Source organism: Empidonax traillii, unplaced genomic scaffold (assembly GCF_003031625.1).
Source record: "Empidonax traillii isolate 1590-97213 ecotype Southwest subspecies unplaced genomic scaffold, ASM303162v1 scaffold666:size787383, whole genome shotgun sequence".
In the NCBI taxonomy this organism is placed as follows: Eukaryota; Metazoa; Chordata; class Aves; order Passeriformes; family Tyrannidae; genus Empidonax; species Empidonax traillii.
Genome location: NW_020955859.1, coordinates 409,546 through 421,959, shown reverse-complemented (window position 1 = coordinate 421,959; position 12,414 = coordinate 409,546). Strand labels below are relative to the sequence as shown.

General features: G+C 37.4%; 1 protein-coding gene across 1 annotated transcript in view; it reads right to left on the bottom strand.

Annotated features, from left to right (window-relative positions):
- Positions 1-6,531: 6,531 nt before the first annotated feature.
- GUCY1B1 (guanylate cyclase 1 soluble subunit beta 1) overlaps positions 6,532-12,414 on the bottom strand; it is a 43,017-nt gene continuing 37,134 nt past the window's right edge. The window contains exons 12-14 of the mRNA XM_027899421.1: positions 11,350-11,504; positions 10,902-11,028; positions 6,532-7,859 (exon numbers count right to left, since the gene is read on the bottom strand). Of these exons, the coding sequence (XP_027755222.1) occupies positions 7,836-7,859; positions 10,902-11,028; positions 11,350-11,504 (306 nt within the window). The 3' untranslated portion in view covers positions 6,532-7,835. The remainder of the gene's footprint in view (positions 7,860-10,901; positions 11,029-11,349; positions 11,505-12,414) is intronic.

Sequence of the window (12,414 nt, the reverse complement as noted above, 5' to 3'; positions counted from 1 at the left end):
TATGCAGCATGGCTTATAAAATAAGGTTCATGTGAAAATTGAGATTGAGCCTCTCACAGAGATAGAGATCTGATCATTAAACCAGTACTTTTGTCCAGATAGCACCTCTTTTCAGTCTTATAAAATGAACAGTGGAAGTAAACAATTGCTTTCAAAACTAAACACTTACCTGTATAAATAAAATTGACCTTTCTTTTATTCCAGTGACCAAAACAAAGCAGTTTGGTCTTCCTTAGGAGGAGAATAGAGTACCTCAGGAAAGCAAGTTCTTCCAACAGCTGCTGACTTTAGATTTTGTGGTCTCTATGCCACTCTTGCTACTCTATGCAAGAGTGTGCAGTACACAAACATGTGCACAGTTCAAGGTGCCTGTTTGGTCAGAGATTAATTTCTCATCTTTTAAACAGGACTACTGCAGGCACAGCAGAGAGCTAACTGCCTGCTAGTCAGGAGAAAGCCAGCAACAACTAGCAAGGTGACCCGTGTTTCTTCCCTTGCAAATATGTGCAAGATCCTGATGCCTTCAACCAAGAGCAAGCCTCCAGCTCTAAAGGTAAGCCCATTTGCCTCCAGGCTGATGGCCAGGTGCTTCTCTCTACCCTTTTGCCAGGATGGTGACATCAGGGGTAGCTGACAAGACTCTGGAGGAGCACAGTCCTACAACCACAGCAACGTCTCTGCCCATTCCCTATCTGGCAGCAGACTCTGCTTTGGGATTGCACACCAGACTTAGCATAGAATATCCAGCGTTGGAAGGGAGCCACAAGGATCACTGAAGTCCAACTGCTGGCCTGGCACAGCCCCAAGAATCCCACCCTGTGCCTGAGAGCATTGTCCAAACACTCCTCTAAATGCTCCTTGAACTCTGACTCTATGATTCCTCCTCATTCCTGCAAAACATCTGCAGTTGTTTAATCCAAAATTTACTGTCTCCCTCTAATGAGTTTTGCCTGGGTATTAGTGGCAAACTCTTTACCCTGCAATAACACGGCTGATGGGATTGCAGTCTCTGCTCAGCAAAGGTGACAGCTCAGTGAACAGCAAATCAGCCAGAAGGGCACAGAAATACAACTTTCACCCTGCAGGAACACCATGCAAAGTGTCTGTGTCCATGTCGCAGCCTAACAAACATAAAGTTACTCAGTGCCAGCCAAACAAGTTTCTTTTCTCCAGGAAAAGTTTTATCTTGTATATAAACAGATAATAAACATTAAAACACGGTAAGGTAAAACTATCCAGTTCACAGTACCCTGTCCTACAGACTTCAATTTAAAAATACCAGACAAAACAAACACATTCCTTCTTCAGGCAGCTCCTGTTCCGCCCCTGGGTGACCTGTTGGATTCTACGAATGTCTTTTTCATTGGGGTCAGGACAAAACAAGGCCCTACTCTGACTTTTTGCCAATTTTTATAGCCTGGGATACTTAAACCAGTTTTGAGCTGCTGCTGCTGCTCAAGAAAAATTACTCTTCCTGCTATAAACTAATGAACAACAAAAGAGAAGCCATATCTAGTTAAGCAAATGTCTTATCAGTGTGTTTCTGACAATGCTGTGGTGCTCCAGTGGTGCCAGGCTGAGGTGCATCCAGCAGAGCCACCACAGGTCCAGAGCAGCTGCAGTCCCAGCCTTAGGACCACAAGCCACATACCTTTTGCAAGACTACCACGAGTTCAGTAACCCATCCTATTGCCTCCCTTTACATTTAAATTAGAAAAGGCAGGATTTCCTTTTCTAAAGAGTGTTCCTCCATCCTGTTATGATTTTACAAAGTGATTAAAATCCGGTTTTTTTTAGGTGTAGAGTATTTAACCCAGGTGGAATTGCAGTGGGACATGAAGGGTTTGTTTTTTTTCTTTTTGCAGGTCACTGTTTTGTTATATGCAAAAAAAGTGCTATTAATTATGGAAGGCAGAGAAGTAAGTTTTTGCTGTCACACTGGAGGACACAAACAAGGAAAGTTCAAACTCTTGCACTGAAATGCTCTAGCAGAGCACCTCTGACGATTTCACTATCTTTTCCTCAGGATGGCACTCAAACTCAGGTCTAAGTTAGTGAGCTACAGGCAGGATCATACACCAAGCAACCACTATGGCTTTATCCTGTCAGCCTTGCAGAGCTTTCAATGCCTAACACAATAGTCGAATCCTTTGTTAAGGAAACTTCCCTGTCCAACCATCCAGCAGCCACTCTGGTCATCCCTGAGCTGGGACTGAGGCCCCTTCACAGCTTCACACCCCACACTCACACAGTCAGACCAGGTTTCCTACTGGCTTGGCCACAGGCTTCCCACAGCAGAGCCTCAGACATCCAGATCCTTCAAATAATTTAATCCTGGTGCCATAACTAAATAACAAAATAACAGCTTGAGCTGATGCCTCTGAGGAGGGACCCCAACCAAAAGAAACCCTGGGCTTTTATACCCTCCCAGTCTGAGCACACCAGAGTCTGGGGGTCACTGGCTCCTGACACGTCTCTGGGTGTTTGGTCATCTGGCTGGGCCACAGGTCCTCCTGCTCTATGTTGTGCAAAGGGTTGGCACCAGGTCACAGTGTCTTGCCAGGGGCTCTTACAACCCAGGGCTCAACCTGCAGCTCTCACTGCAGCGGCACACTGAGCTGCCTTCACTGAATGTATCCCTCAACACCTTTCTGTTTTCTGTTGCAATGTTCTGTATAGATTGTCTGCCATTACTGTAGCAAGAGGGGGGGAAATATTAGGACACAGGAACACACAGCATTTAATTAGAAAACATAACATCATCTGACACAGAACAGGCTAGCCTCTTCCATTAGACAAGAAGGAACACAAAAACAGTGGACTGGCAGCTGTGCCAGTGAAGGGCTACTCAGATTTATTGTCTGGCTATTGCATGATGTCTCATTTTGCAGGAGCTCTTAATTTTGCAGGTTCATTTTGAACCAGTTATTGAGGCCAGAAATGAAAAAAGAGTAATGAGAAAAGCCATCAGTGCTGGGTTCACTTTGGCTCTTTCTGATAGACTATGGCACACCTACAATGTGACAGAAAGCAAGGCTTTCGTTTCTTGTACAGGCAGTTGAAGCTCTGAATGATTAACCATGCCCTCTGTGGAAAAAGGATACTTACTCTTCAACCTCATTATACAGTTTTTTTTGGAAATCAGATTGTATCTGAAGACTGAATAGGTAAACTGACACTTATTAAGTTGACTTTCACAAAATATCCAAAAATAACAGCACATAACTGGCTGTCTTTTCTTTCCAGGAACCTTACAAAGAGTGTTAAGAACTTGCGAGAAATAGATGTGCATTTCTTCACACTTAGTACATTGCATACTTCAGTGTGATTTATGAAGATGGTTTCTTTTTCACACAATTCATTACAGCACTAAACTCATATTGACATAGGGGCTGAAGGTAGCAATACTGAACTCAGAGTTTTATTTCTCATCTGAAAGTTCTGTCATTTTAGACACAAGTCAGTTGTTTGAGCACTAGACAAGACACTACACTTACCAAAATGTAAAATCAATTCTGAAAGGCTAGAATGACCCTGAGAACCTGTAATATAAAAAACCACACAGATTTTTTGTCAGACACATTGAACATATGAACAGATAGATCCTCATCACACAAAATTGCTTCCCTTGAAAGTACAGTTGTTCTGTAGCACTGAATCTGTACTAGGTTCATGATCATCTCTGAAAAAAAAAGTAGTAAAGGCAGTGCCCATCTGACTGCTGGATATGGGGAATAGTCTGGAACAAAACCTTTATAAAGGAGATCTCACAACTTCACTCCAAAATAATAATCACAAAATTATTCTTACATTCCATAGTAGTCATTATCTCCAAAACAGCTGCATTGGCAAAAAGATCCGTTGATTATGATAAGAAAGAACATTAGCCTTTATCTGCAAATAACAAAAAATTAATTAGTGGAGACAGCATGTATTGTTGCAGTTTTTCCACAACTGTCAGCCAGAAGTCTGAAGAACAGTAATAAAAAAAATAGTGCCTAGTATGTGCAGCTATGGATTGGGCAATGACGTCTCTTCCTTTTTTTTTTTTTTTTTTTTTTTTCAGTTACACTAACACAGTTCTGTTTACTGGCTTATTACTTGCTCCTCCCTCATGGTCAGGTAGCTGTATAAAATGCCACCAGTTTCAAACCCTCTCCCTTAGGAAAGAAAGAATCTTGTAATAACAAAAAATGAAATCTTGTTAAAATAAAACAGGACTGTAAGTCCCCTAACTTCCCTTTATTTGAAGACAATAAGCCCACATCATGACTGACAGAATTAATTTACAATTGCCCATAAACTCCCATCTGTACTACTATGCTGACTGCCTGATGACTGGAGAACATGAACGACAAATTCTCGTCAAGTTTTCATACTGATAGAATATGATGACCCATTTTTCTCTCCCTTTTAATATATGATGGCTCTGGAAATACATAAACCATTTTACAGTTTGTGACAATATATGTAAGTGTTGACCTGTCTACATGGTGAATGAAAAACACACTTTAGGATATTGATGCCTCAGGCCTTGCTCTGCCTCCATGGAAAAAGATGTTATTGACCAGGCTATCAGAATTTCAGAGTACAAGAGTGTGCGTTACAGTGCTCAGCTTGACTGCAGCACACTCAGATGTTTCTTAGCTTTGGATTTTACGAAAGTTTTATTCAAAGAAAAGGTTCTGGGGCATCCAGCTCCACCCAGTTTTTATTCACATCAAACGCTAGCATATTCCACTTCATTCTTGTCTATATGATTGCCTTTCAAACGTGGGCTTGGAACTAGTCACATATGATTTGTACTAACACCTACAATAAACAACATAACCAGCTCATAAAAAAAAATCTCACATAACCTTATTGGCTTTGTCTTCACCTGTCCTTCCTGGAGGATGCCCTGTATAAAGAATCATAGAATCACTGAGGTTGGAAAAGATCTCTACGACCACTGAGTCCAACCATTAACTTAGTACTGCTGTGTTCACTGCTAAACCATATTCCCAAGTGCCACATCTACATGCCTTTTAAACACTTCCAGGGATGGGGATTCCACCACTCCCCTGAGCAGTCTGTTCCTATGCCTGAATACCCTTTCAGTGAAGACATTTTTGTGATAATTGCGTAAGTATATATTCAAATTAGCATCTCATCCATTGTTTATTGTTCTGTTAAAAAAAAAAAAAAGAATCAAACCTGAAGTTATGTTTCCAAAGGTTGTTTCTACCAAGTACCAAATCAGCGTTATGGAAGTCGACTGCAGTGCCAACATTAAATTAGCACTAGAGTCCCAGAGTACCCTCCATGACCACAGCACAAACACCATCGAAACCTAGTTTCTCCTGCCTATCTGAATTCAAAAGAAAGCATATGATCCAGAAGATTACAAACAGTCTAGCGTTTCATAATTTGCAATTTCATGGCTGCTTTCCCCTTCTCCTTGCTTCAATTTTTTTTTTTTTTTTTTTTTAACAAAAAATTCTAAAATAAAATATGTGCATTTGTAAAAGACCTCTGAAACAGACTTTGGTAATTACTCTGCCTCATGTTTCAGCTAGAGAGCTTCTATTGAAAAAGTAAATCACTGCAGGGCAATAAAAGAGGCAGTAGAGCACACATAAAAGAATTAAATACCTGCAGAGGTGTTTAACTCTTATCTGAGAACAATATTTAACCAAAGTATAATTTTAGTAGCTGAATGCAGCATTTAAGTGAAGATCAGTTTCAGTAACAGAAGTGGTTTAGTGCCTGCCTAAATCATACTGAGATAAAAAGTTCATATACTAATACAATATATGAGCTATCATTCTAATGCTTTAACAAACTGGTTATGTTACAGAGCAGCTTAACAGGAGCTTTAATATTTTCAAGTTATTAAGAAGGTAGAATATAAACTCAGAACGTTATTTAAGTTTTCTGGCACTCCATCTCCCATCAGCTTGAAGTGTGATACAGAACTTCACTTTCTTCAGAACCATTTGCATGAATTATATCAATACACAACCACAGCTGTCAGAAATCCTGTGTCTTTAGGAGTCACCAGTAAAGTTTTGGAAAGCTTGATCACCTTCAAGTCCAAATTGCTGCTGTGTATCTATTCAAGTGAGGGAAACCTCTGATGGTGTGTTGGGATGTGTTGCTGTCCAACAGTGAGATGATGGAGAAGAAAGTGTGTGGCTTCCTTTCTTCATTTCCATTCCTAAAGCTTTGGTTTGTAATGTACATCCTGCTCAAAGTGGATGGCTAATAATTTTTGATTTTTAAATATTGTCCAACAGTTTCAAAGGAAAGTATGCATTTTTGCAACCTTGTCTATTATTTTTGAAGGATTAATCCATTTTGAACACTACTTTAATCTGAGGATGTGATCCATTAACCTGAATGTTTGAGACTCTTTGCAAACATTGGAACAGTGACTCAACAACCTATTTGAATTTGGACTGCAAATTATTTAATGGAGAAAATCCTTGTTTTGCATCAAACAATGAAATACAGTTTTCTACCAGAAGAAAATCACAAGATTTCTATAGGTCAGTGGAAAAAATAATTTATTGCAATTCCCTTTGCACATTAACATGAAACATTTATACATATATATTCTGTGCTAATAAGGTATACTAGATATAGACAATTTTTATACACAAAGTAATTGCACTATCCTATTTTATAATGCAAATATTCAGAAATTATCAGTCCAATAAGAACAGATATTATTCACATAAAAATGCACTGTATACTGAAGTTATGGAAGATCTATGCATCCAATACATTGTCCACTTTTACTAACTGTATCAGCTGATAAAAGACACTATGATCCTTTCCAAGCTTTACATCCCTTAATTATGCCATGATGCCTAGAATATTACCAGGTCCTCCCAAGAAATAAAGTAAGATCATTTCTGAAAATTTGAGAGACCAAATCAAAAGGCAACCATGGCAACCATGTCCCGAGAGCAAGCCTTTCAATTCCAGGGGCTCCATGAGACAAGAATCAATGCACTACAAGTGGTCTAAAATTGTCCAGCAATCTATAATTAATATGACAATTTAATTTACTAAATACAAATCAATGAGAAATACATTGCAAGTGAACAGCATTTCAGTAGAAGTACATTGGCACATGCTTCAAATGGCAGTATCAGAAAAAACAACTGCCCCCTTTCAATACAGAAGATGTTTACCGAGCATCTACAAAGGGAAAATGCAGGATGATATCAAAAGAGAAAACTTCTTCTAACCAGAAATTTACAGTGCATCAAATGTTATTCACAAAATGAATGGGAAGCATGGTAATAGCAGAACTAAATCTGATAACAACATTTATACAGTAATTTTCATAATGCTACTTTAGGTATTGTTTTTTAAAATAGTTCTTTAGGTTCAATTGTTCTGCCCATCCACTGAAACACCTATCTTTCCAGAAATGTCATCAATTCACATAACCACTGTACTTCAGAGATGAAGATGAAGATGTGAAGTGTCAGATTGAAGTGGTTAGTAGTGCCGTGCATTCTACACAGTTTCATTCAATATTATCCAGTGGTAGGAATGAATGACTGACATGCAAAAATGCATATCAAAAAAAGGAAAGCTTGAAATACATGCTCATAGCAGAGATATAACAATACCAAACAATAAGGACAAAAAAAATTAGCACGCAAGCCTGAAAGAAAATGGTGAGTATGATTTCAGGAGGAGGGTAAAAGACAATGGTACTGCATGTGGCAATGAGAGATACAACGTGAAATAACATCCATAACTCAACCTTACTGCCAGGCACCCTATTTGGAGACAGTATTGCACCCTATCCAGCGTCCTCTTCCTCTTCCCTCAGTTCAGGAAGTGTCTTGCTTTGTTTCCTTGAGTGCATGCAAGTAGAATTCAAGAAGTAAGGGATTTTTTTTGAAGAAACAACATGGTGGGTTAATGAAGTGACAAAATACATTTTACAACTTGCAATCAACATCAGTAAATTAAAAGAAATAAAACAAAGCATAGATAGTGCATGTATTTCTTTCATATGTATTGTATGTAGGAATGTAACAATTCTTACATTCCCTGATGAACTACCAGATCTGAGATACTTTAATTTGTTCCCATCAGTAATGTGGGAACAGGGCAGAAGAGAAAGAAATTTCAAAATGAGGGAGGGAGGAAAGTTGCAGTCAGACATCTGAGGCTCTCTGCAAGATTTATTTTTTACAACAAATCTGTTTCCCAAGAAAGAAGCTTCAGCTGAACTACTGTTAAAATAATAAAGATGGTAATAATTAATCTTATAACATGCAAACAAGTGGATGCAAAATGAGTAATTGGTCACAGTTGCTTTTGTTCTATGTGTATTCCTGATGCAATTCTACTTTTTGCTGTATTGGTATCATGGAAGAGATATCTTAAGAGGAAAAAAAGTAAAGGAGTAGCACTCCAAACCAACAGTTTTTCTTGTAAATTAGGTCTTCCTCAGAAGTAACCGCTTCTCATGGTGACTGATATTAGAGATGTCAACTTAGGAACCAAGTCTGGGGCATGCTGAACTGCTTCAACTCTATCATTTTCTACAGGTCTAGCAGAGCAAGAGCATATTTTAAGACTTGGTTTCACATCTCTTCAGCAATTGTAAGTATTTTGTCCTGTTTCCTCCCCATATATTTATTAGTGGTCTTCAGGGTAAAATATTATGCTGATAGATCTGCAAGTGCTGAGCTAATAACTCTCTAATGGATATAATGAAAAGGAAAATACATCACTAATGTGCATCTATCCTAGATTAAAGATATTGAAGGTAGAAAACTTCAAAGTAAAAGCCTAATCATCAGAAAGATCTTCTGGATGATTCAAGAACTATTTTCATGTTTACTTCTATAAGCCACTTCTTGCAAAATATTTTGGACCTTTCTGTACAGAAACTACCTTTCAGGAAGTAAAACTCAGTATATCTTTTTGTGTATGGACAGATGAAATTGTGCAGGGAGTGAAAAAGAATTAAAAGATTAGAGGATTATATTCTTTCACTTTTCAAAATCACCTCTGAAAAAATGATTATCAGTTCACATCACCACATCAAGGTATCTTTCTAATCTCCTATTGTCTGAAACTTAGTACAATTTAGAAGAGATACCTATGGTGGGAGAAGTATTTCCTACCATAAGAATTACATCTATATCTGAATTTCAGAATTAACAAAAACTATTAAAATTAGAAAGATTTTTTGAGTGTACTTAAACTGTGAGTCTTAAGTGCTCCTAAAAATCAGGCTCACAGTATGTTTCTGCCAGGTTTATTCCTGCCCCCGTGTCTCCCTCTAAGAAGCTTGATTACTAGGTAATAGTATTAGCAAGTATCTCTCAGGATTGCTGTGAGGATTAACAAAACCAAATGCTGTACAAGATCTCTGAAAAGAAATAGCAACATTTAAAATCCTAAACTATCCAAACCTTATATTCATATTAAACAGGTGTGAGGCTGAAACAAGGAAAATACCCACCTGACTCAGTACCTCTCTGAAATTTACATTTAAAATTACAATGTGCCCTGCTACAAATGGATAGGACATTTATAATGCAGAAAAAAAAAGTGACAGGTGTTTAATTAAAGTATATTTTAAATACAACTATTGATCTGAAATAATGATAGCCATGTGACATTATAGTTAATCTTGTTGTAGAATAAGAATAGAAAAGTATTCTCAAAAGTGGCACCCAGAATATAATTAAGTAATATATACTAAAATACAGAGTTAAAATGCAGAGTTAAAGTACAGGTTCTCCCCTGAAGTTTAATACCAGGGGTTAATATTGGGAGTTACCAATAAAAAGTCATTATTCATATACTTGGGTACCAGTGGTAATAAATCTGGATTAGATCTCCTAAAGAGCCTTAACAGTTTAACAGCCAAAATTTCATTTTCAGAAGTACATGAGTATTCAGACACATAAATAATTTCCTGTGACTTACAAGAACTATTTCAGCCAAGGTAATTGCTGACTTTCATTATTTTCTTCAAGTGTATTTTTAGGATTAAATACATTAGCTTAAAACTCACTCTTTTTGCATTACTTTAGGGCAAAATTCAAGCTATGTAAATTACTTTTACCCTTTTTTTTCTCCCTGTTGACAATGGGTGGAATGTATGCACTTGCTCAGCTACGGCCAAGCAGCTGGCACACCGTAACTCATTTTATAAGTTTGTAGCACACTTATGAGTCTAGATTTCTCTGGCTTTTACTGAGATTTTGGATAACACACACCCAGAATTCTGAAACTGAGGCATTAGCTAAAAGCCCACTCAGTGCTTGAAGAGCTTTACCCTACACCATTTTGAGAAGAGGACTTAGGCTCATGTGTCATTAAAATAAATAGTTTTCACTCTGTATGTTTCTAAAGCAAGACCTCTACCATGCAACAGTCTCTAAACAAGCAGATTCCATCAGGGGTGAACAGACCACCATACACATCAGCTGTGAACCTGCTTGCAAGTAGTTGCTGGACTGTTGCCTAAATATTTGAAGGCATATTTATTCACTTACTGCAAGAAAGCAAATAGTGAATTTTGAAGTGCTGATAACCAGACATGTCAGCTAAACAGAAACGGACATTATATTGCAAAATCTAGTACAGTGGAGAAATCTGTAAGAGGGAGATATAAATATTTAAACACTTGGCATTCCCTCAAGGACTTTTTGAAACCAAAAGTACTCTTTCAGAAACTGCACAAACTGCAAAGACAAATAATAAAGGACTTTCAAGTGTTGTCAAGAAAGTAAACAGTGTTGTACAAAACTCTTCATTTTTTCTAGGGAACATTTAGTTTTGCAAATGCAAATGGATCTCAGTGATTTAGATTAAATTTGTAATGTTTATGCCTTGTTTGAAAAAAATAATTACATTCTAGTTACTCATACCTCTGTCTCTGTACTCTTTCTGGACAAAAACCAAACCTGCATTGGTTCTTTTTTGCCCTTCATAGAAACCGGACCCCTGTACTCCAGGTGGAACTGAGGATCTGAATTTTCTGGTGTCATAAGACACCTGAAATTGAAAGAGAAAACATGTAAATATATGCACTAAATATATGCATGCACACCACACAGTATCTAAAATATTAGAAATACTACAGATATGTGAGCAAAATATCAAAAGATTCAAATCTATCTCTAGCTCATTATTATATTTGCATACTGATAACTGTGTATCATAGTGCAGTCTGCCATATAGTTTCATGAGAACTCACATACTTAAATAATGGTTGCAGAGTCCTGTCACTTTCAACTCCCAAAACACTTTGATGTTATGCTGAAAAAGTGATTTCTTTTAAGAGGTCAATACCCATAAAAGTAATACATCACTCACCTGTAAGTATATTCGGAGACATTGATCTTTCCCTTTTCTCCAGTAGTTTCTGTTCTGCTTGTTAGATTGACAGTATTTCCAAAGAGACAGTACCGTGGCATCCTTTGACCTATGACACCTGTGACTACCTCACCAGTATGGATTCCTATTGTTATCTTTAGAGAGAAAAAAAAAAGTTTGAATATTCAAAATTAACATAACTAATCTGATGTTTCTGACTAAATGCAGGTAATATGCCATTTATTTCTACTAGAGTTTATTTTTCTAATGTGTCACTCCTCCTTCTTCCAAGCCTTGCATTTTGTGGATTTTTGTCACCTTTTTTTTTTTTTTTTTTTTTTTTTTTTTTTTTTTTTTTTTTTTTTTTTTTTTTTTTTTTTTTTTTTTTTTTTTTTTTTTTTTTTTTTTTTTTTTTTTTTTTTTTTTTTTTTTTTTTTTTTTTTACTTTGGTAAAGTGTCATGCCTCCTCTGCCTTCCACATGAAAAATCAAACTCCATATTTTTCCAGCATGCACCATGCTGTTATTATGTTCTGCAAAATTAAAAAAAAAGGTGGGACGAGAGGCATACTCCGCAGGTCTGTGTTTATTGAGTGCTTAGAAGGCACAGAAACGGACAGTATAGGTCAAGAAAAAAAGATGTTTCTCAGAGGAAACATCATGATATTTTGTGCTTAAAAGCTCGTGAGATGGGACAGGGGTTTGGATAAGCTCATTCTTATAGCATGTTACAGTTATCTTAAAGTCCCAAATCAAACCTTCTCACTGCTTTGCCCAGTGACAAAGTGAAGTACACAGCTCTAAGCTAGATGTCAGAACAATAACATTGATGCAAATAGAAATATGCATCACGCTCATTAATCATTTTGCTCTCATAGCCTCCTGATGAGGACAAGTCAACGTAGCCTGACCAGTTCTGTATCAATGCCACAACATCTTCATCAAGTCCTACAACGGCTGAGCTTCCACTAATATACACTGGTGTCAGTAATCATTGCTGTAACTGTCTATGGAACTGTACTTCTCTTTTTAATGCAATACTTTCTCATGCTGACATGAGGATCTG